Source organism: Anas platyrhynchos, chromosome 2, assembly GCF_047663525.1.
Source record: "Anas platyrhynchos isolate ZD024472 breed Pekin duck chromosome 2, IASCAAS_PekinDuck_T2T, whole genome shotgun sequence".
Taxonomy (NCBI): domain Eukaryota; kingdom Metazoa; phylum Chordata; class Aves; order Anseriformes; family Anatidae; genus Anas; species Anas platyrhynchos.
This window is the reverse complement of record NC_092588.1, coordinates 74,325,717-74,351,797: the sequence shown is the minus strand read 5'-3', so window position 1 is coordinate 74,351,797 and position 26,081 is coordinate 74,325,717. Positions and strand designations below refer to the sequence as shown.

Genomic DNA, 26,081 nt, shown 5'->3' with positions numbered 1-26,081 from the left:
TCAAGACATATATTCACCTTGAAATTATGTTTCCGTCAGAAATTATTTGAAAATCATTATTGCTTTTGAGTACATGTTCTCGGAGAATTTCTCATTAAGACATTACGTTTTACATCAACATACATAAAACTAGCTTCTTTCTACCCTAAAGAATTTTAAATCCAGCAAGCAACAGAAGAGGTGAAAGAAAATGAATTAACTAACAGGCAGTCTTTTTTATATGTACATAAGCACTCCTCATCATATCTGTCCTTCAGTAAGATGCACGTTCCTGCATTTCTAACTATTGCTATACTTTCTCTGATGCAAAGCATACTGAAAAGGAAGTTGCACATCTTAGGAAATGATTCAGCCCAAGAATAGGGTTGTGAGATATGTTTGGAGTGCATCCTTGTAGAAGACATGAAGGTATTACTGAGAGAAACTTGAGAGCAAAGGAAATAAAATGAACATGTAAGCTTATGCAGAGTACTTAATCCTGGGGCAACAGACAAGAACAGAAGTCTTTGTAGCTGTTTTGAATGGATTGTCACTGGTTGATGTTAGCAGGGTGGCACAAGAAATCACTTGGGAAAGTGAACCAGACTCTTAGTTATTGGGACAAAGAAAAGGACTGGGGATAGGAAGAAAGAAAAATAGTGGCTTAGAATCCAGAGGGGTGAGTACAAGGAAAAAACAGTTGTAAGCTTTTTTGCTCCCCACTCCCCCTTCTTTTCTGGGAACAACTTGTGTTGCAGTTGGGCTGAACTGAAAGAGTTCATGTTGCTCCTAGGAGGAGTGACATGGGATGAAGATATTATAATGGGAAGCAAAACACTAAAAATTAAGAGCCCACATGATTAAACCTCATTTGATGAAGTGCAGGAACATGTACTTACTTCTTGTCACTGGCACATTACAAAAACAATACAGGTCTTTACAGTAAACTAATCTTGCCTTTATTGTGCCGAGTCATCAAATGAAGTCACCAAATGCATTCCATTGACAGATGTAGGTGAACTACTTTGTCAGAAGCATACTTGGGATCCCCTAGGCAGTTAATTTTTCACCTGCCTCTTCCTGTGCTCCAAGGAATGCCCTCATTTCTGAAAGGTCTGTTCTCTACTACAGCACCTTGCTGGAACCCTGATGGGACAAGCCTTTACAATAACCTACACAGGGACAGAGTCTAAAACTGAGGAAATAACAAAAAAACTTCCAAGGCTTGAGATAGTTACAAGTCTGAGTGTCTTTCCATATTTTTCTGGTTTTATTTGTACAAATCTGTTTTGAATAATTAATTTTTATGAGGCAGTATGAGATTGGAAAAAAAATATCTATTTGCACGTACTTGTCTCTCTCATTGGTAACACTTTAATTGAAAAATAAAGATTCATTATGAAGATATAGATACTGAAAAATTGAGAAGAAAATGTATTCTTTCTACACTTCTGTAACTTTCAGGAAAATATGTGACCTATTGTACATGTACCTTAATAGGACATAAATTTCCTTAGCTTGCCCTGAAATTAACATTCATGTTTTCAACTTTTTGACCGTAAATTCTCTTGAGGTGATAGAATCATAATGAAGCAATTACAAATGACAATTATAGAAGACAGTAATGATTTTGTACCTTTTTTTGGTGTCTAACAGTAGCCATTTCTTTTTTGATTTGGCTGATGCCATTGATGCATTCAATGACTATGCAGACTAACTGCACAGTGGTTTCTTTATTAGTAAAACATCATGTAAGTGAATTTCATTTTGTTGTCGTCATTGTTTGATTGGTTGTTTTGGGTTTTGTTTTTTAATCAGATACAGCAGAAACAGCCAGTGATGGTGTCTTTTTTTCTTTTATAACGTCTCAAATTTTATACATCTGCCTTCAGATGAAGTTTTAAATTACCTCCTTTTCTCTTGAGAAATACATTTGTGTCTGATTGGAATACCATGGCCTAACCATCTTCAAGGGCTAGAACAAGATGTCTGTTAGCTTGGCATGATTCAGAACAAAAGGACATAATTTATTCAAAATAGCAGCTTCAGAGAGAGAAGACTTGGAAAGAACTTAAATGTTGCCTCAAACAAAATCCCTACTCATATAGCACAATAAGTATCTGCTGGTCAATAGATATGTATTTTCATCAGTTCAGCAGTTTGAATTTCAAAAAATAACACTATCAATTTCATGTCAATTGACTTGTTCTCTAAATAAAGAAGGTGGGATTATTGTGAATTACCAGAGATAATTTCTGTCACCTGGTAAGCAAAGAAGGCTAAAAAGCCACCGAAGGCCTGTTCTGAGGAAATGTAATGATCAACATCTGTGGTCACTGTAACATCACAACAAAGATTCCTTACATCAGTTACACTTGTTACAACGCACTGTTTACTTGCTTAAATTTACATTTACTACTTTTTGTGATTTTTTTTTTTTTTATGAAAACACCACATCAGTTTCTAGGTCCCAGGAAAAATAAAACATTAATAATTTCAGCCTTGCAATAAATGTCTCATGATCTTGGAGATATTACTTATGTATTTGCAACCTGCTGGATGTAACTCACTATAAAGTATCTCAAAATCAACTTTAAAGCAGCAGGTGGTGTACCTGCACAGAAATCAATAATATTACACTGCTGCAAAACCAGATTAATGGAATAGTGGATCGATAAAAACCAATGACAGATGCAGTTTTTCTCTCTGTCTTCATTAAATCACCATTTCAAAATTCCGAGAATTTTTAGAAGAAAAAGGCTGAACAGAACTTTAAACTAAACTATAATGTATGGTGGTTGGGTTTTTCGTTTGTTTGCTTGCTTGTTTGTTTTCTTCTCCTTTCTGGAAGGAAATTATGTTTGTAGCACTCGAGTCCATTTGATTTAAGTTACATTTGTGATGAATTTATACAACATCTTCTTTCAATTGAAGAACCCCAAATTGCCACAAGAGTTACTAACTGCCTAGCATTTGCTCCTGGTGTTAATATTGCTTCTTAATTGCAAATGAGTAGAATAGCCACGAGTTCCTGGTTTACAGCTGTGCAAAAAAAAAAAAAAGTCTATATCTAATTTTTATAGGATTTTTAAAATAAAGGTTGAAAGTAGGAAAAAAAGCAAAAGTGTTACTTTCATTACACTACGGAATGCTTTCATAAGACAATAAATAAGTACACTCCAATAAGCAACTCAAGTAAAATTATAATATACTGAAGACAATTTTACTATCCAAAAATACAATTACGCACACCAGTGAATTTTCCACTCTTTATTTTTTTTAATTTGCAACACCCCCAGAGTTTTTCTGCGGAGTTGCAGACATTTGTATAATACCTTGCTTTTCTGAGTTCCATTTTTGTGTCTTTTAAATTAACTCACAGAGCCCTTAAAGCTGAAAACCATTTGTGTTAGTAATATCTAATTTTACACTCTCGCTTTTACAATTTAATAAGCAGATCTATGAGAGGACCAAAATTAATTTACATTTCACTAATGAAAGTAATAAATCATATGTATCTTTTGCCCTGATGTTAAAAAGAGATCATGTAATATGCTTTTACAAGTTGGAGGACACTTTCCTTAGTTGAATATAGTTCCCAAGTGTTCACTAATTTCATGTATCTGATACATTTTAATGAGCTACACAACTGGTTCAAGAGACTTAATAAGGATACAGTAAAATGAGCATCTAACTACATATATGAAAGGTTATAAAGCTAAATTCATTTTCATGACTGAAATCAAAACATTAAAAACAGTCATAAGCCATAATGTTAGAAGGCACTAGTTAGATCCAAGTTTAATTTTGTTGTAACACTAACGAAGAAGTTCCCTGAGTAAATTTCTGTACTAATCAAAATAAGAGTTTGTAAAATACATTCACTGTGCAAAAGGACAAATGATATTAGTCATCAACTTTAATTTCATATTTTGTGGTAACAATGCCGTAAGTCAGACTGAAGCATGTGCTGCTTCAGGATACTGCTGAACTCTCGTGTCTTCGAGACATTAGAAACTAGTTGGGAAAACCTTTGCAAAGAAAACACAGTAACATCTGAAGAGAAATCTGTAAAACTTTATACATGTTATAAAATAAGTCTGCAGCATGAAAAGTCGATTTATAATGACCTAACCGTTCCTTCTGGCTTTGAATTCACATGTAAGTACTACAACACAAGACTAATCCATCAACTGATGTTATAAAAACTACTCCCAAAAGCACTACATAAGGAGAAAATACTAGGTCTGAAGAAATACTGTATCACAGAGAATATACAGTGTTGGCTTTGGAAGAAATTGCTATAAAATTAATATCAACTGCTCATTATGTAAACAATCAACAGCAAAATTCCATTTTAAGAAATCTAATATATCTTATTTATTGGAACTGTCTTCATTTTTTCTCAGACTTTTTAGAATATGCACAGATAGAAAGAACAGCTGATTTATACGTGCAAGTATAAAGTAGCTCACAATTTTTCCCATCATCTCATACAAATAAATTCTGATGGCAATAATTATTCCATCAATTGATTATATTTAGTTTTAAAAAGAGACACTTTACAAATAGTAATGCAATTTGTATGCAGAATAGAGCAGTATCATCACAGTAATATGTTAAACAGTACTAATTAATCACAGCCCCAATTCTGCAATCCATTTCATCCCCCTCTTAAGCCCTTATTAAGCACTTATTTTACATATAGTTGCAGTCTAATATATAGGTTATAGGTTGTTTTATATTTTTTGCACATATGAATTTCATTACTCTTGTGATCACACATTTTTAAATTCAAAGAGAAAAACTAAAAATTTAAATAAAAAAATTATTAAAAATGTTTAATAAAAACTAAAGATTAGACACCAACATTTGGGCACCAAGCTATGACAGTGTTTAAAATTAGAAACAAGCATAACATTGAACATGGCCTAAAATCCGAAGCTTTCTTTTTACAACTTCATTTCCATGAATTGACCTCTGTCATCTGACAATTCAAAAATGCTTTACTTACTTATACATATATGTATATAATATATATTACATATTTTTTTACTTTAATAACCAAATAAACATAGGAATGAATACATGTTAAATACCACTTACTTTGGCAATACCAGAATCTGTACAACAAAAATGCAGAAGAATATGAGACAGGCACAAGTCACATAATACTTAAATGCAGGCAGAGTAGTTGCTCTATACTGGAAAAAGAATGAGTAAATGTTAAGAACACAATTTCCAAAGCAGATAAAACATCACCCAACCGAAATTCCAGTTAAAGATGCACATACGCATATACTGATATAAGCAACAGTAAATTTCATGTTGTTCAATGACTATCATATCCACTTACACAGGGGATAGGATTATCATGCATAGTAGTGAATCCTCTCATCTCTTGAAGGACAGCTTAAATAGCCATGTGAAATGGTTTGCTTTTTCCCCTCCTCAGAACAGGACTATCTCAAATTCATCATAAAAAATTTTAATTAAAAAAGAAAAGTGAGAGCACTTTTATTTTTAAGAATGGCTGACCACGCTTACACAATTTCTCAGTCATTAATTCCCCAAATTGTTTTTCATCTATTAGTAAATATAAATGGGCTGAAGCAGTTATAAGGAACTGCAACTGACATTAATACGTGGAAACTTCTGAGAACATGAAGCAACACAGTGTAAACTGCTACAGCTTTGTATAACATTTATTTTTCCAACAGCAGAGCTAGCAATCATACTGATATTTACTGAGGTTATGTTATTACTTCAATGAAAATATTTTATCTCTGCATTAAAAGGCCTTATGTGTCCACTGATACTAGTAAACACTTGATATCAATGGGACAGAGTCAGTTTAATCTGTTTTGTCATGACACAAAAAAACTATTTATGAATCTCTAATTAGCCTGTCTGGAAACATAAGAATTAACCAATGAAATATTTATTAGAAGAGTTGAGTTGTTCCGTTATTTGAGACAAATAAATCTAAGATTGAAACCAACAAAGTACTCAAAATGACCAAAGCACTGGTTCTAGTGAAGTTACTTACCCTACAGAAGTTGTTTCAAAGTCTAAGAGCTTAAGATTTGATTATTTAAAAAAAAAAAATGCATATCAAAGATTATTTTCACAAAGTGTTCAGCATACAAACCTCATAAAATAGAAAGTGCGTGAGCTGTGCTTTCTAACTGCAAACATGCAGCTGTGTCTTTGTGCTTAGTGCCAAGTTCTGCCCTTCATGCTGGTGCACTGAACTTTATATGAACATGAAGTTCAGGTTAGTAACCCAACAGCTCTTTTTCAGTTTTGAATTCTGTGAGAAATTAATAGTAATTCCTGCTATATACCTAACTGAATTCCAAGGCACCAATATGACTATGCTTGATGGGTATTCTTGCAGCAAATGTCATTGTTTCTCCTATTGAGTATGTTTATTATATCTTGGTCTCTTCCAACAGTTTTGGACTTGGAGTTGCTGCTAAAATCTCAAAAAAATCCAACACACTTGTAAACTCATTTCACACTTCTCCAGACATTTCTCAACAAAGTCAGGCAACTCACTCCTTAGGTTAAATAATTATTTCTTTATTACCTGCAGGACCTGAAAAGTTGCTGTTTAAATCAAAATCAAGCTTCCTACTGAGTTCTTTAAAGTCAAGATTGGACTAGTAAGTCATTAAAAGGCAGTGAAGAAAGATCTTAAAAAGCCATATCTGAAAAGAACAATTAGTTTTGTGTCACACCATAGCATTCTACAGTCAAAAAGAGATTAGACTCCTACAGGGAGCATCTATACAGCCAAATAACTCAGCTCCCTGATTTTCTCCCAAGTCCCGATTCCCTCATTGTCTGAAGTGGTTTGCTCTCAAGTTCTTCTTTAGAATTAATCAGTTAGTACAGTCCACATTGAAATCTGAATGCGCGCCCATCTTTCATCCATTCAGCGCACTCTCTAAACACTGGGTGAAACCATAGCAGGTCTTGCCTCTTCTCTCTATACAGCCTCAACAAGCCTTGAAAGCTTTATCACCATAAGGCATTGCCAAGGTCATACAACACAGGCCTTTGGCAGCCTGCCATAAGAACTCTATTCTGCTGAGCTGTGAGAGAACGTTAAAATTCTTTCAGATGCTTTGAACTGAAAGACACTTGCAAAAATTTTTGTCTTTGGAACATATGTAGGACCCAGAGGATGTTTGCGCCTTTGATATGCAGTATGGTAGTGCTTCCCCTACCACGTTCTTACCAGGTTCACTCACTTATACAGCCATATGTGGTCAAACTTACCTCTTCCCTGAGGGACACCATAACTGCTTAGCTATTTGCTGGCTTATGCTTATTGGGAAGGGGAAAAATGGAGCTCTCTAATCTTCCTGCTGAAGATGTGTCAGCATGTTGAAACACACTCAAGCTCCACAAGGCCATAAACCAACAAGAATAAAGGCCTGACTTCCTAGGCTAGTGGTCACAACAGTCACCTAAAATGGAGGAAACCTTCATTTTGACCATTACTTCAAGGACTGCAAACAGTACCATTTACCTCACCTGCAAATGCGTCTCAAACATGTTTTATAAAATATATTAGTCATAAGAACGTTTACTGTGTTGCATTCAAGACATCCCAGGCATTTTTTTTGAATAATATTTACAGTGTTGTTTCTCTGAAATGACTGTGAGCATCAAGTGCATATGAAGAAAACTAATGATAAACTGAAATTATTGCAAGACTATCGCTACTAGAGGTGGAGTCTTTGGGACATGGCAAAAGGAAAAAAATAGAAATGGTTGAGTTTGATAAATGCCTTTCAAGTATGTAGGTAATGGAACAAAGGAATTTTTTGCTCCAGTTACACCAAATCTGGATCATCAAACCTCCTCTCACCTCTATGTGTACCACTCTGAAAAATTCAAGAAATTCTAGTGAACTGCAGAGCACCACAAAAATTGCCCTGCAACATGAAAGCAGTGCGTAATATCATACTCAAAACATTTCTACTGCAAATGAGGTAGAATATTAATCATAAGTTTTAAGCAGTTCTCACTGCAGGAAGGGTGCTGTGGCTATGGTTGCTTACAAAAGCAAGGTACACAGGCCTCACTTAGGATCAGGCAAAGAAGGAATCCGTTGTGAACTTGCAGTGAAAATAACTTACTTCTTTTTCCAGAGTCTTATTGTAGAAAAGAAGCGATATTCTTTGAATGTCTTCAGATTTAAGCCACTGCCTAGAAAAGGAAATATAAAACATCATAACTGATACAAGAATCAAGTAGTCCTGTCTTTTTGTATCACTGAAATGCAGTAAAACAAGAAAATAACTGTGAAGAAAGCAAGTTCTTTTGTCTTGAAACTTATATGGTGAATTGCACTGAGAGTAGAAAAGGATACTACAAATCTCCACTCCATTTACATGTAGATTTCTGTTGTTAACGTACGTATCAAACAAAAGTTCATATGAGCCATTTTTCTGTGTATCATTCCCAAAGACAATCAAGGGAAACATTTACATGATATAATTCTCACACTGACATACCACAGGTATCCAAAATACCATAGTACTACAATGTGCAGAATAGAACCTGAGATAAAATGAAATCCTTCACAAGTTACTTATAAAAAGGACTTTGTTACAATATGCAAGAATGGCAGGCAAATTATACTCCTATTTGAAAAGAGAAATTAAAAATTGTTATTAAAGAAAGGTGGAGTGATTTTGTCTTTGAGATGTATTAGTCTATGAACTATGACCATGTACTCTAGAGGTAGATTTTGACCTTTTTACTGATTATAAGGACTTCTTCCCTGCTCAACGATGAGAAATACAGAATAGAACAAGTACTTGCAGTGAAATGACAAACCTATTTTAAAAGGAGTGAATCTTGACAAAAGCTTGATATAACTTTTAGAAAATCAAATGTTCTAATATGAAAGTCCACATTTATTTTAATGGACACTTGAAAAGAAACAGAATATTAAAATTTCAAGAGGTTACATTGCTTCAGTCTCAAGGGGACTAGACAAACTTGAGAAAACTATTTAAACACTCTACTTCTGTGAACTTATAATATTTGAGCTTGAACACTAATAGCTGGGCTTGAGATTTTTTTTGCAACCTTTCCAGCAATAACTTTAAATTAGACTCTAAGCTAGTACTGTAGCTAATGCCTTCTAAATAAAAGGGAATGTATCAACTGAGAGACTGCAATGCAGATGGATAGCAGCAATGAACCACAATGGAGAATACCCTAAATTAGAATCTCAGGAGAACAGGAGAGGAGAAAGTGGGGTGTAAGCTATTAGTTTTGACTTGTGAATTCTAAAATATTTGCCTCCTTGCCTGGGAGACTCCTTCTGTTCCTATCCAATCAGTTTCAATATAAAAAGGTGAAAACATCTTCAGTACAAAATATGTTTAATTCAAACATATTTTCCAGTTTGATCCAAAATGGCTCATATTTATGTCTGATTGTAGCTAGGATTCTGAGTAGAAACAGGTAGGACAGGCTGTTGTACATATAACAACATTTTGTTGAGGTCCAGCTGTAGTCTTCTACAGAAAAAAGTCAGTCAAATGTTTTTGGTAAACTATGAAAATTAAGTGCAGGTCTTCTTCTTATTTATTTCTAAAAACTGATCACAAGCTAGCCTTTTTCTCCAAATTGTCAACTAATTTCCCTTTTTTTTTCTTAAGGTATATCTTAGGCAGATACCTTAAGATACCTGATTTTATTTCTATTTGCACATTACTAAAATGTTCTGTCTGCAGAGCTGCTCCCAAAGGTCTAATCTAGTCTGTATGTTTGATCACATGTGAAGTCATTAATGCCATTTACAGCAAATGCTGCCTCATACTCCCCATTATAAGCACACATTTTCAGGAGCTTTTAGTCCTAAAAAGCTCAGTAGAACTATACTGGTTACCTCTACTAAAGTAGTTACAGGAATTTCCAGGAAGCTGTAGTAACTCCTTATTTTAGCCTTGGAACTTCAATTTTTCATGTGGAAGGTGGCCCTGAGGTCATAGCTGTGTCCTGTATTGCTTTTATGAAAAAAGCCAATATTTGACTGTCTGACTTTTGAAAAATCTCAATTTCACAAACACTCAGCAGCTATTTCACACTTCACTAGAAAAAGTTTTCAGGATCTTTCACTTTCAACAAACATGTTCCACCTTTTCTCAATCCATCTTGCAGCCAGACTTCAAATATGCCATTTCTAAAGGGACTGAGGGACTGCACACTCAGTTTCCTTATCACCACTACTCTCGGCTTTATAGCAGGCACCAGAAATGAAAGAAGAAGACCCATCTATCCATACTGACAAACTTTTGTTTATAGCAGAATCTCCAGGAACCAGGAAGAAAGAAAAAGAAACATGACATCTACCGCAGAAGGGTGAGCAAGACTCAGACAAAAGGCTCTGTGGGATTAAAAGCAAATAAGTAGGCAAAGGAACAGCCAGAACTGAGAGAAAGCAGGAGAGCCAACAGAAGGATTCAGGAGGTACTAAGAGGTCTGAGATGAGGGACAGAGTGCAGCACAGACAAATAGAAGTAGAGAATAAGCATAGAGAATAAGCAAGGGTAAGGGCTTTTTGGCATAGAGACAAGGCTGCAAAATTCTGCCTACTGCCTGACTCCCCGATGAGCATAAACCGTACCAAAGTATCTGCAAGGATATGGGAATATGCCACCTGGGAAGCTAAACATCAAATTTGTTTTCAGATTCTTTTGCAGTTCAAGGATCAACACAGACAGACACGTGACTTCTACCCATATCCACAGGGGCACCTGGTCAGGCCCTTGTCTGGTGGACAATGTGTGTGCAGATCACAGCAGCCATCGTGACTTAGACAAAAAATAGAGAATATATCTCTTTAACAAAGTAACCTATTTATCAAATAGCAAAATAACTTTAGTTTATCTACTTCTAGGAATATATTTAGATTACTGTCTCTTCATCACACATTCTGCAAAAATCCCCTAACCACCGAGGTGGCATAAAAAGGGCTACTCAACCCCTCCTGTGCAGGACATGCACTTCACAGCCAGGAACACCATGTTCAAGGTGCTGGGAAAAGAAACACTAGAGAAATGTGATGTTACACCCTTACGGCTAAGGCACTCAGCTGACAGAGAAAAGCTGAGTATATGTATCTTCAGTCCTAACTGTTAACAACTGGGCAAGCAATGTCCAAAGACCCACATATAATGGACATTAGCTTGTGACCAGTTACTTTTTCCAGAGAATGACACAGGGCAAAGAACCATGATGGGGATAAAAGAGTCAGACCTTGCTGATAGCCCAGGATCAAAGAAACAATGTCTCTGTACTATAAATGTTGTTTTTTTTTTAATTATTTTATGCATTTTCCTAATTAAAAATAAAATCAAGATTAAAAGAATAGTAACTTTAATATCATATTTTATGTGCTATAATGTTTTTTCTTCTTTCAGCCATAGACCCGTTTGTTATACAATCCAAGGTTTACACTTAAAAACACATAAAAATACAAGTTGCCTCGCAGATTTTCTTGAAATTTTGCTTTTTTGATTTACAGAATGCAAAAAGTTTAGCTTTAAAACCGCTCTTTTAGTTTAGCTGGTAATAGTATTTTCATTTTACAGCTGAGAAACAAGTAAAAAAAGAAGCAAAATTACAAAACAACAAAAACATGACTAGTTTCATGTCCCAGATATGCGACTTTTTATCTTTTTTTTTTTTTTTTTCTGAGCATTAGCATTCACAAAGTTAAAATATTATTGAGTTAACTTGCTGTTTGGGGAATAAACACTTTTGATTTTATTTTTTTTCACATACCCAATCAAATAATCTAGCTTAAGTGATTCATTCATCAAATTAATAGAGAGGGAGGTAGATAATTCAATTTTGGAAGGTGGCATTCAGCCTCTTTGATCTGTAAGATCATTCCTAACCCATCTGCAGTTCCCCGTGTAATTCACAAAAGAACTGAAACTTTTGCAGCAATTCATTATATCACACAAACCTTTTTTTATCCTTAAGTTTCTCGGAATTTTATGTACTAATTAGGTAAGATACAGATTCTTTGAGATAAAAGACAGTGTGATTATGACAGAATCACAGAAGTGTTAAGGTTGGAAGGGACCTCTGGAGGTCATCTGGTCCAACCCCCTGCTCAAGCAGTGCCACCCTAGAGCAGGTTGCCCAGGGAATAACTATAGTTTATCTTAATGCATACATACAAGATATTATACTTTTGACATTAGACTTTCATTTTAAAGCCCAATTATCAGAGGAAGTGTACCTAAAGACACAGAAAAGCTGTCAAAAGTTGTACAGCTGTTTTAGGCAAGTATAGCATAATCAAAAAGGCTTTGCCTATCAGATGATCTCTTTCACTGTATTCTTTGTATGACCTATAACTATCAATACCATCTTCTATAAATAATAACTGAAACATATTATATTTTCCTAACACCAAGTATCTTTTAACAGGACTATCAGATTGAAAAAAAAAAAGACTAATGAACATTTAATAATTAGGTATATATTCAGCTAATTAGGATTCTGAGAAACAGGAATAGGGGGGAAACATGCATTCATCAAAATTATGATGCACATTTTTGAAGAACAATTCCCTTATTTCATCAGACAAAGAAAAGAAATCTGACCATTTATTTTGGACTGTTATCGATTTTTCTCTCAGTCTTATCTATTTGCTAGCAAACAGAGAACATCAATACCGCCTCCAGCACTTCCTAGGACACAGAAGCAATACATGCCATGTTGCCTCCCCCAACAATTTCAATATGCCATCAAGCACAGCCTTGTCTAAGAAATCAACCAAGCAGCTGAAGCAAAGAGATATTAAACGAAAAGTTTAGGGAAAGTTTCTAATTCTGTGGAGATGTTTCTGTGACAATTGTGAAGAATCAATTTTCACATCACTCTGATTCTTGAGCCAGCTACTTTTTGTGTCTTAATATCACCTCTCTCAGATGAGTTACAGCTATGAATGTACAGATATGTATAGTTATGGAGCCAAAAATCCCTTTGCCATGAAAATCAAGGCAAGACAAAACTCTGGTCGCACCATGGTTAACGTGAACCCATTTAGCATAAAGTGCTACTGTACAGCCTATCTTCACAGTCTGCAGAGCTTCCTATCCCAGTAGCAGTGCTGCCTTTACTGTTTCAGACTACTGTGTGCACGTGGGAGGGCAAAATAGTAAATACTACCCTCTATTACAGATGTATGTGAAGGAGACAACAGAGAATACAAACATACTTTTGAGCATTGATTCCATCAATGGCCTGAATCATCCTCTCATTCAGCTCCTCCTCAAACCTTCTTTTCTGTGATTTTGTTCTGAAATGAAAAATGTGGGAATTTACTTTGGAAAATCATTACATTGTTAATGAACATTAAATTTAAGGAATGGAGTGATAAATGTGCAACATTTCTGATAATTGATGTTAGTTTCCATAGGCTTCAGACCCACTGAACCTCATAACAAGCTCTTGACAGAAACAGCATAAGCTAATACTCCGTGTCTGTCCTCATTCCTGTCCCCGTTCACCTCCATTTCTCTCCCCTTCCTCCCTCCCACCTCCCCCCAACCAAAACAAAATAAAATAAAAATCTAGAGAACAGCTGTTAGGGAGCACTCAAAAAAAACTACTGTAACAAAACTTCTTTCTTCTTCAAAAAAAAGTAAGCAGTTCAGAATATTCTGGTTGAGGGGAAGTCCTCCATAATGTTATGAATTCATGGAAAACAATAGGAATGTGCTGAAATTCATAAAACATTTCTTGCAGTTATTTTAAAATATCTTTGTCAGGGTTGTATGATGAGCAATAATGTGCTAGTGCATTGTTGCATAATAAGCATTCTCTACAGAAAGCCTGTGAACTCTTCTTTTCTTGGAAATGTTTTTAATAAGAAAAATGACCCCCAAATCTGAAATTAGTTTCAGCCATATGCCATGTTCCTCTTTTTATAACTTATAACACAACTGCAATGAAAAAAAGGTCTTTTCTTTTCACTGGACTCAGCATGAACCCAGCAGAGGGTTTGCCCTCACTAACATGTTACTGCAAACATCATCAGTTCTTCCAGCAGCTGTGCTCTGCTTAAAACCATAATATATCAAATATTTCCAGATTGTATTTCTGTGTGTTGAAAACTTAAATCCAGTGTTTACTTAATAACAGTGTTTTATAAGAAGTAAACATTCAGATCTGAAATTTGACTCTTCGCTTACCAAAATTTTCTTACCCTACAAACTGAAACCTGTTAAAGGTAGCACAGACCTTCTTCTACATCAAGTTTTTGGGTTATTTCCCAATAACTGATAACCTGTTGTTGGATTCACATTTATATAGAAACCATAGTAGTGTACTTTCAGTAACTTTAAAAAAAAAATAATTAATGTCTATTCAGTGCTACAGAATTTAGGTAAATAAGTGCTCACAACTCATTCTTCACATATGGAACAATCTGCCTGGAAGGAATAACCAGATAGATGAGGTTACGTAATTTAATCACACTTAATTTTCTTGGCAGATCTCTAAAAACATAAGAATATAATGTAACGAGGTAAGATTTGCCACAAATGGAAGCCTACAGTCAGGCTTCAAAACCCACCTTTTGATATTCTAATAAAACACTGATTTTCAAAGTGCTTATTATCATTTCAGCTTTATCCTCTGGGAATGACTAACTAGAATTATCTAAAATCTTATTTATACACCCCAGTATGGACAGAAGACTCTAGTAATTGTTTCTAGAAACTCCCTCCAACAACATGCTATCAAGACACATGGTAACATTTGTACCTTCTGGATCTATTTTGGAGTGAAATACACTTTTTATGACAAGGCTAACTCAAGTTCTTTTGAGATACTGTCCAAACATAAATGCTGGGTGTTAAAGCCAGAGACTGCGCTTATTAGTATCATGCATATTCAGTCAAAATTTGTTCAACTTCTGGAATTTAGAAATATTTCATGTAATTGCATATCTCCCCAGTAACCTGTGTTTTGTCTAGGAGACATTTACCAAGCAGAGAGATGGGGAAGGAATAGACAGAATGACTTGTCTGCATAACCAAAGACAATAAAAATACCAACTTTTAATGGTTTTCTCAAACTATTGTATGGTATTTGTGATGTTTCTTATAATTCTGAGGGAAAGACATTATCAGGTCATTAAAATAAAATTGAACCATTTCACATTCCGGACAGTGCTAGGCTTGTTTTTTAAGCAGCAGTCATTCTTCATTTAGAGACTGTGAGTATTTTTAGCAAAAGAGATCAGTTCAGCCCTGTGTCCTTTATTTATTATCTTGCCCCAGTCATTGAAATAACAAATAGGAAAATAAAAACTTAAAGGTTATTTCCAAACGTTTTGTGTAGCAGGAGCACTATAGGAGGATCACAAAATACTTTTAAAATGTTTACTACTGCAAACACACTACAGACTTTGAAACAATCAAGTACAATGCAAATACAAAGCAATTAGCAAAATGCACAAAACGTGCCTTTTAGTACATATCTTACATGTTGTAACACAAATTATTGGAAGCCCTTTCCAGCTTCTGTTTTCTTCCCCAATCTATGTCTCCTCTCTGAATTTTCCTGTACATAATTTTCTCCACACTGGAAGAGTAATTGTGTTGTTAGGAGAAATGAACAGTAGGCCACTGACACACTAATTCAGAATAATTCTATTTGTTAGTAGGAAGTGTATTCACGATTCTTAAGTAAAATATCTGCAAAACCTGTTTTCATAGCCCTTCTATATCTAAGAGACATGAGCGGAAAAAAATCATCTGGATGAGAAACGGCCCTCTATGTTTGAAAGTATGCCTTATATCTCTGTGAACGCACATGGATGTATATGTATATTTATATGTAATTTATATAAGTGATTTTTAAAAATGAATTTACCTCTCTCTGCAACGCTGAAAATGATACTGCCCCATGGGAACATCCTGAAAAAAAAAAAAAGTACAAAATACCCATTAACCATACTATAAAACACTTTGACAACATAACTAATGCGAATTTACTTTAAAAATACTGTTGAAAACAGGGTCAAGTAAGGACAAAAGTTTCCAATACAAACAGTTCTGGCATTAGATTAAAACTTTCTAAAAGAAAAATCTAGCCAAAGGTGAAGATGGAGTGATCTGGAGACAAGCTGACCTATCGTAATAAACAATAAATTACTAATACAACCACCTGAATCCCAAAATGTTTTTCTTTACTAGAAAGTTACTGCTTCAAAGTCACCACTGTTGTAATATAGCCCAAACTCCTGCCAGCTTCAGAAAAAAAAGTTATGTGTTTTTGAACAAACAGACCCGAGTAACCAAATACAGGCAATGGCCATTATTATTATTGATGAATAAACAACAGCCATCACAACCACATTTATTTTGTGATTAATAGCAATGGCTGAGTACTTTCAGTAATGAACATTTCACAATCCATAATGTTATGCACTGCATTTATTGAACAAGATGGGTTAGGTGGCTCAGTCCTATGTTCCCATATAAAATGGAAACAGAAGTTAAAGCCAATGTTGAAAATACTTAGAATTATCTTTACATTTGCACTTTTTAGAAGTAGAATATAATGCAACGTTCAAGCTACAGACTGACTGTGTCATACTGACAGCAGTAAGATAGTGTTAGCAAAATTAAAAAGAAACTTTTCCATTCAATGTAAGAGATCACATGCAACATCACGCTATAGCACTGTGAAACTCAGGCCATTAGCTATAGCTTATGAATCGTTAGTGCACCTTCAAAAGGTCAATGTTACAGTGAGTACGGATTTAGTTTCTAGAGAAGTCTTACAAAGTTTACTCCAGATACCACAGGTATATTCTAACTTCATAGTGTTTGCTCCAGGTTTGGCCATGTTCCAAAGGTAGTATGTGGCTTAATAGCCATTAAATCTCAGGGAATGTCTCTGTATCAATGGCATCTCTTCCCAAAGGTGTTATACTCTAGCTTTATGTTCAAAATGGATTTTCACAAGGTGAACAGCAACCACACTATATACTGTGACTGGCATAAGCTTACAGGGCAAAACTGTGCACTTAGTATGTATGCTTGATTCCTTGTGATTCAGAGATGTACTAATAGCAAGATATAATTCCTTAGAGCCCAATCCAAAACTCACAAGCCAGTGGAAAAACTCCCAGCAGCATTACAGGGCTTTTGCCCACTACAAATGCATGAATCTTGCTCTATTAGAAATAACAAGGTATTTAGCAGTGAGCACCTTTTTCCTTTCAAATATTGCTAAATTGTATGAAATGACATAAGTAGGCCCCTACTGTTGTGCTAATCTTGCCGTTTTCAGTGGTCATGCTGTCCCTGTGGTGCAAGTGTGCAAATGGCTTGGCTGCTCCCCAAGATTCCAGGTACCGGGTCATGCGGACAGAAGCTCTCATTTTGGCTCCATCAAGAGTATGTCGAGGTCTAATGTGGTGCTGAGGACTTCGCTTCTCTCCCTGGTTGACAGAGAATAAAAGGTGATATCACACTTGGTGTTCATTACCTTTTGAGGCACTAATGCATCATCTGCTACCACTTACCTGCACACATAAGAACTTAAAAATGGAGACATGCTAAAAACCCGCAACTCTTAATTACATTTCTGGGAAACATCGGAGACATTTCTGAAGAGTGGGAAAGATTTGTAATGCAAACATTATATATTTGGAAGAATTAGTAATAGCTCGGATCAATATATTATGGTACTGAATTATTCAATAAAAGAGATTAGTGGTCCTGCTCAAAAATAACTACGACTGACCACAAAGTAGAAATACTACTAACCTTAGGATTGATTACAAAGTAAGTCTTAACATTGTGCTCTTTCAGATATGGGTCCCTCACATCACCATCCCCATCTTCCACTTTGTATGCTCCATTCAAATGTGCCAAGGTGACTGAAGTGATGTGAACGCGGCTGAAATTATATTTTAAAAGAATGACAGAATCACAAATACTGATCAATAGTATGATTGGAACCTGATCAACTTTTTTTTTTTTTTAACTAGCTTTTACGTATACTTTTGATGCATGCTTTACTTCATTTACAATCTCTAATCTCATTTTCTGAAGTTCTAATGGTCATAAATCTATTCTGTCCACAAAAATACTTCTTAAATCACAGGAAATGCTATGTGCACTTTTTTTTTTTTTTTTTTTAAAGACAGCAAGCACTAAGAATTATTTGAGGCTTCTTCATGAGGTTTGATGACCAAAGACATGGTACCTACACATTTCTCCACAGAACAAAAGCCCACGTGTACAAAGGCTAACAGAAAAGCCTCTTACCCTGGGACTCCTCCAGCTTCCATGTGATTTGCCAGAGTGACATCATGCGACCACACATCGTACTGCCACTTCTGTAGCCCAATAACTCCGCAGAGGACGTTCCCAGAGTGTACTCCCACACGCATATTAATATCAACCCCAGTTGCATCTCTCACTTTCCTGTCGTTGAGGAGAAAACCTGAGTGAATAACATGGCCTTCATATTCTTTTATTTTACCAAATTTACAGTACGAATGTTGGTACCATTTATTTATTTTTAGCATTGACTGCAATAGTTTTGTGATAATTTTTATATATTACCTTTAATATTATCTGTACTTACATATATTTGTAGAAAACATTAATTCCCAAGTCTGAAGTCCCTTTTACGGGCATCTGAAATTATTTGGTGGGACTGAATTATGTACTGGACAAGTTCAGTCTTACAGTAGAATCTAAGGAATATTTTTCTAAAGGCAATTGGAGAGATGGAACTACTGTTACAATAACTAATATCTGAAGAGCCTCATATCTAGGGTAGGGACAGGCTTTCTCCCATCTTTCTTCTCTCAGGTACCATCAGTTTTGTATGCCTGCTTGCAAATGCTTTGAGAGGATAGATGAGAAATGCAGTACTTCAAGATATACTAGCAGTGACTCATACTGTTTTGGGGAATATGAGCCCCATATTGACAGTGCCATTCAGCCTGTGGAAAACATGGGCTCAACAACCTTCCACGTGCTTGGTGAGTGCCCCACCCCATAAACAGTTAAGCAAAAGGTGAGAGGCCACTCTTGCTTTGACATTTCCAATGACTTGAGACAGAGATAAGGTATCTGTTCAGCCCAATCCAAATCACAGAAGAGCCCCACAGATAAGAAAGGTTTTAACCTTTCCAGAAGAGAGGTACTTCTGAGTCAAAGGTGAGTGACTAAAGTAAAAAAAAATAAAAAAAATGAAAAACATTTTCAGACATATGTCATATGGGTACCTAGCTATATATGTAGAGAGTTTTCTAATTAATTCATCTGTCTAGTTCTAAGTTCTAAAGAAAAAGGAAGATCACATTTCTCTGTAACATAACTAGATTTATGTATTTAAGACTCAACGCATGCAGACCAAATTACAGCCAATAACAAGGAAAATGCATCTTAGGAGAATTCAGCGTGTTGATGGAAGCAACAATAGAATAAGAAACCCAAATGGCTTTTGAATATGGGTCTACTTCATAGTTTTAGCAATATCTTCAGTTTCAAGGATGACACTCATCAACTCTGTGCCTTCCAAATACAGAACTAAACTAAAAGAGAACTATTTCTCTTCTGCTTTGAAAGGGACATGGAACTTAACAGGCTTAATTCGATATGGTAAATGCTACTTTGAAGCACTACTTCTCAAGCTCTTTTTCTGGAAAATGAAAATAACAGGAGCATGAAGTGTTCTGCTAAACTGTGTTTTGAAGGTATTAAAAAGAAAAGAGAGCACTTTTTTTTTTTTTTTAATTCCCTCAGTCTCTATCAAGTTTTATAGGTATCTCTGCTCACTTTGCCATTTTACACTGCTCTCCTGTAGCTGACACACTTGGAAATGAAGTGCTTGTAAATGATCTTTGTAATCAGTCCACAAATGACAAACATAACTTTGAATGGAATGTGATGAAATACAAGCTTAACACTCTTCATAAAAAGTGTTTTACAAAACTGGTCAAAGACGAAGGGGAACATTTATCCTCTAGGAGTGCTTTTCCAAAGGCTGCCCTTCCATATTCAGCAGAGCAAGTCATAAAGTCTGTTTACCATAAGCTCTCAGGAGTTAAGGAGGAGAGCTTTCAAATTGGTAAAAACAACCTCATCCAACAGTTTATTTCATTTTCAACTCTCTAAAATTGAACTAATTTCACACTAAGAAATTGAAGACAGACTTTGAGAATCTGAAGCAGAGAAATGTCAATTAGAAAGCCTAAAGACAGAGAAGGGGATGGAATAAGGGCTGAAGGAACACAGCACAAACATATTTTGCCTTGAGAGATAAGCTTTAGCTTTAAAGCACCCAATTTAGGTGGCCAGCTCTCAAATGCATCATCGGCACCTATTGCTTGGTAAGGTGAGCATTGCACTCCTGGGCAAGCAGGCTGCTGACTATAAGAAACATTGACTGGGTTTGTTCCAAGATAGGACAGAGAAGTAAAGCAATTAATCAACGGTACCATTAACAAGTTTAAATGGAAACAATCAGTAGCCTAGCAAGGCTGAGTTCCTCAAAATGGAGCTACATCATTAGGAAACATGAATGAATAAAGTGTTTTACGTCAGATCATTTGACTTGATATAATTCATTTTTTTTTTTACCTCAGCCAGATATAAGAAAGTTCCTCAGAACTGGAACTGGAATTGCAACTATATTCAGGTGGTAAAATCTATACTGAACTGTTACCTAAACAGCAAACTGCTGTATTTCAGTAGCATGCAATAATGGTTCAGTTTGCACAGAATGATGGAATGCAATAGAAAGTTGTATTTCACAAAAAAGCTATTTTAGATGAGTAACTCCAAAATATTTTGAGCGATACACTTTCAACAGCAAGAGTACTGCTACTTCTAGTTTTAGAGGCCACAGAAGTATTTCAGGAGACGATTCCACACAAACATGCAGCAATCACAAAATAAAATATAGAGTTGATTAACAATCAGTATTTTTTATTCACCTGCAGGCTGCAACACTTGACATAATACTTTGAAAATATTTCAGAACATGGGGTACTCATTCCTCATTTCTTACAGATATGTAAATAGGATTTGATATTCCCAGGCACCAGGCCCACACCCATTGTGAATTCTTATTACAGTAATAAAGTTAGATCAGAATGTGCTATACAACTAAAAGATTATTTTCTAGACTATAAACTTGTTCTTACCAAGGTGGACCACAACATCCAGTATTAGCAATGAACATGGATGTTAACAACTTGGGCAGACCTTCATTTCAAAAATAAACAGACTATGAAGTCATGAATTGTGACAAATTGAAATATTGTTCTTTGAGCTCAAGCAAAGCTTTGCTTTGTGATGTGCAAAATTACACTTCTAGATCTTTTGGAAGGGCAATTTAGGGCTTGAGCTTTGTGCATTGTTTTCTTTTAGCCTGTAAACTTCCATTTTTTTCTCCAAAGTAAGAAAAAAAACAACCAACCAACCAACCAACCAAACAAACAAAAAAAAACAACACAGCAGGTTGACCAGAAACTGTGTGTGAATGCTTTTAGCTCACATCTATCACACAGCACCTAGATCTTTTGAAATGTAAAACAGAAACCTCTCATTTTCACTGAAAGCCTGGGATAATAAAAGATGTGGTTAAAAACTAAAACAAAAAACACACAAACCGGGGCATCAGAACATATGGACAGGCGCTCTTTTACCTACTGCTCCAACACTGAAGTGATGTCAACTTCAATTTCTAATTTGTGAGAGAAGCAATTAATTTAATTATAATAACGCTGTTCTTTATAGCTAAAAAAAAAAAAAAAAAAAAGAGAGAGAGAGAGAGAAAGCAACTGAGAGAACACCTCAATCTGTAGATTTAATGCTAGCCAAGTAGAAGTACTCAAAGTACCATAAAAGTAGATTCCTTTGGACACAGTGTAAGGTACAACCATATCTAAATGAAGAAAAATAATTTTAGAAAATGCAGCAACCTGGCATTTTTTTTCTGTACTGTGTTCATTTTTACAAAACATTCCAAAAGAAAGGAGATCAAAATCATAGTTTAAACAAAATACCACACCTTTTCAGTGAATACCTAAAGGGAAAAGAACCAAATTTCCATTAATAACATAGCCAGTACAGTAATTCCTCCGGATCAAATCACAAGGCCAGACAACTGAAATGAACCAAGTCCTCTTGTGACTATAAATACCCACATATGAGGGTAGTACTTATGGATCCAAGGAATCATTTTTGTATGTCTATTTAGTTAATCACTGGGACGACCTTGATCAATGCAACTTTTCCATTTCATCATGAAGTACAAACCACACATATACCTCACAAGTTTTAAAATCAAAGTCTAAACTTTGCTAAACTTTGTGTCAAAAAGCAAATCATACAGGTGACTACCAAATACCTAGACGTCCACATGATATATATTTTTGCAAAGTGAAGGCCACCTAGATATACTGTAATTTTAATCAAAGGCAACCACTTTCCTACAGATAAGATATTTTGTCATTAATGATACCTGTTAGAAGCAACCATTTACAATAGTTTAACTCCCAAAAGATAAGAGATTCAGGTATGAATTATAGATAGTGAATTATCTGACTTTAGAAAACAAAACAAAAACACAGAGGAATAAGATTTTTTATTATCCTTTCCTGTTTTTTTTTTTTGTTTGTTTTCTAAATAAGAAAACAGAATCAAACCCTTGCTTAACAAATAAGCTATAATATATGTATCTGAAGTCTCTGAATTGGTAGGTTTAGGACCCTTCAGTTTGATGTGCAGTCATCCAAATAAGGTTTAAGTACCTTCATGCTGAAATGTGTCCAGCTTCAGTAGCAGAACTCATCAAAGGCAAGTACCTTAGATGAGAATTATTTCTATGCTGCACTGAGAGTTCAGATAGCAGTCAGGTGAGGAGAGATGAAGGAAAGTAAAGCTGTCCTTTTGCATGACTTCTTTGAAGTCCCATCATCTTCAAAACCGCTAGTTCCCTAAAATCTGTTCCTAATCTACTACTCAGTAAAAAGCTAGAGGATTCCTCAAGTATGTCTTAAGTTGTATCCTCAGATGACTTACAGAGCTGACCCATCAGCTATAACCATTTTTCTTTTTCTACTTTCACAATCACATCAAGCCTCCTGTAATTACCTGAGTTACTTGAAATAAGTTGCAACTGATATTTCAGAAGCAATCACATTATGATTCTCGCATACCTTGTTCTGTTTTACGCGTCAAAGACAGAACAAGCACAATGATTATGGGAAAGAAATAAGGGACAAATATAGGAATTCACAAATCCAAAATGCTATTGAAAAGCACAGAATTCTAAATGGTGCCTTAATGCCCAACTGAAAGAACTTTTACAGAAATTCTTTTCTAAAAGAATTAATTAAAGAAAAGTTGAAACTAAATCTAAACTTAGGTCTAAGAAGCACATTTTACTGCTTATGTAACAAAATGGAAGATAGGCCTCTCAACCCAAGGTTCAGCAAACTGTTAGACATCCTCAGTATGTGTGTTCAGTATCACTCTGCAGTCTGAAGGCTTGAGGCATTTTAGCAACATTTCCTCTGTGGAAGAGCAACCTCTCCTGACCATCACAATTCGAAACTCAATAGCAACCAGGAGCTCTGGCCACTCACAGAGCCATTTGGCTAACAGGTGGGCGGCAGCATCATAACTTAACAAAAAGCAGAGCTTCCCTAGTGAGTGATGTATATTTATCACCTCGTTATCACAGAATCACAGAACATATCATAGAACCACAGAATGGCTTGGGTTGGAAGGGACCTTAGAGATCATTTAGCTCCAACCCCTCTGCCATAGCAGGGATACCACCCACTAGATCAGGTTGCCCAAGGCCCCAGAGACCTCCAGTCCAACTCCCACTTAAAACAGGGCTAGTTAGAGCATGTTGCTCAGCGCTGTACCAACTGGGTTTCACTTATTTTTCCACGGAAGAAGACTCAACAATGTCTCCAGACAACCTGTGCCAGTGCTCAGCCACCTGCACAGTGAAGAGTTCCCAGATGCTCAGAGGGAGCCTCCTATGTTTCAGTGCCCACCGGCACTCGTCCTGGCACTGGGTGCCACTGAAAAGAGCCTGGCTCCATCTCCTTTATATACCCTCTTTTCAGGTATTTACCTACATTGATACGTCCCCCCTGAGCCTTCTCTTTCTTCTCCAGGCTGAACAGTCCCAGCTCTCTCAGCCTGTTCTCATATGAGTGATGCTGCAGTCCCTTAATCATCTTTGTGGTATAGTGACAGGATACCCTGGCATAACCCAGCTCCTTAAATCATTTCTTTTTTGAGGCTGAGCCAGACCTTGTAATGAAACACCCCAACTACAGCAGGTCTGAATGTTTCAAACAGCACCACAGCTACAAGTAGAAAAGACAAAATTTATCTTGTTGAATATTGTTCATTTGGTAAAACTTCAACACTTACTTAATAGCTTCACACATGTCCAATCCCATTTTCACACAATTCTTGGCATGATTTTGAAGAGATATAGGTAGTCCAGAAACACAGTAGTAGCAGTCACCTAGGATTTTAATTCTCATACATTCATTTTCCTAGAGGAAAAAGCAAAGTCAGATGATCACTTTCAGCTTGAATTACATAAAGTGAGGGTTACTGTTAAAAGGACTGACTTGAAGTGATATTTTTAAAATTGTTCTGCTTAAGCCTGTTTTGGCAGAGAAGGACTTGGCATTGCCAAAAAAGAAGCACTGCCAGAGAGTTCTGTAGGGATGATTTCTCCATCTGTTATGGTTCTTAATGGACAAAACCAGAAAGTACATTCACTCCAAAATATTTATCATACCTTGGATTAAAGAACTAAGGTGAAGTACCATGTCTTTTTATTTGAAATACATAATCAAAAGTTCTAGCGTTCCACATTTACATCTTTGAAGACATATTATGAAGTACTTCCTGAAACTAGCAATTAAAATATTATTTTTTATCTTTTATACTCTCTTAAAGACAATATAAAAAATATTTTTTTAAAGCAATTCTGGACAACAGTTTTTGAATTAATAAAAATCACAGAAAATTTTTGTCTGCCTTAGCACAGCAAACAAACACAGGATAAAGTTTGATGTAAAGTTTATATTTGAATCTTTTATTGAATAATCAAGAGGCTGTGGTCAGTAATTAAAATTAATTTGATCAACACTGCCTCCCTTGTTGTCCTGTCTCTTAAATGCTTTTCCAGAGAAACAGTTCTGGAATATTTCTGAGTTTCTTAATCCTTGTTATTGCCAAAAAGCTATTTAAAGCACTGTTCACTATCCATTAAGCTTTATAAGAGCTTATCCATAAGAGCTGTTTATATTGGTCCTATCAGAGAGAGCTATCTTGGCTTTCACAGATTACTTCACTGGCAGAAACACACCGTTACTGTAAGACCAGAGCCAGATTTTTTCTTCATGTGGCTCAAGACTAATCTTCCTGCCGAAGCCTAAGAAATGCTTCTTCCTGAAGGAAGAGTTCCCAAGATGAACAAATATTTAAAAGTGATGTAGGTATTTAACAGTAACAGACCTGTAGAAACCCACCTTTGCAATCTGATCAAACTTGCCAAACAGCTCATTGAGCATGTGCACCAGTTCCCCAGGTGAGCAGTCACTGGCCAGGCGAGTGAATCCTACGATATCAGCATACAAGATGCTACAACAGAAATGAACAGAAACTTCATCTTAGTGTCCTTCCCCAGAACTTGGATTTGTGAATCAACAGCAAAACCTGAAAGTAGGCATTCAGGTCAAAATGGCCACTTCTACATGCAATAAATACACCTATATTTATAGGTAAACCTACATTTACCTTTATAGGAATTGTAGTTTTTATATATATATTTTTTTCTTTATAGCTACTACCTTCATAGGAACACCTGTATTTGTAGGTATTTATAGGTGCTCTATACATATGTGTTATGCTGTATTCAAAAAACAGAAGCCTTTTTCCTACTCACAAATTGATGCTATAATAATGGAAATTATTTCAATAGACTTATTTGTTATCAGAAATAGTTTTACAACTTTTTGTCACTGTAGA

At 35.6% G+C, this 26,081-nt stretch overlaps 1 protein-coding gene across 1 annotated transcript in view; it reads right to left on the bottom strand.

Moving 5' to 3' along the window:
* Window positions 1–26,081, bottom strand: part of ADCY2 (adenylate cyclase 2) — a 206,976-nt gene that overhangs the window by 50,609 nt on the left and 130,286 nt on the right. The window contains exons 6-14 of the mRNA XM_038175758.2: window positions 25,583–25,694; window positions 24,468–24,595; window positions 18,318–18,476; window positions 17,814–17,946; window positions 17,309–17,485; window positions 15,910–15,953; window positions 13,247–13,327; window positions 8,133–8,202; window positions 5,086–5,183 (exon numbers count right to left, since the gene is read on the bottom strand). Coding sequence (XP_038031686.1) covers window positions 5,086–5,183; window positions 8,133–8,202; window positions 13,247–13,327; window positions 15,910–15,953; window positions 17,309–17,485; window positions 17,814–17,946; window positions 18,318–18,476; window positions 24,468–24,595; window positions 25,583–25,694 — 1,002 coding nt within the window. The remainder of the gene's footprint in view (window positions 1–5,085; window positions 5,184–8,132; window positions 8,203–13,246; window positions 13,328–15,909; window positions 15,954–17,308; window positions 17,486–17,813; window positions 17,947–18,317; window positions 18,477–24,467; window positions 24,596–25,582; window positions 25,695–26,081) is intronic.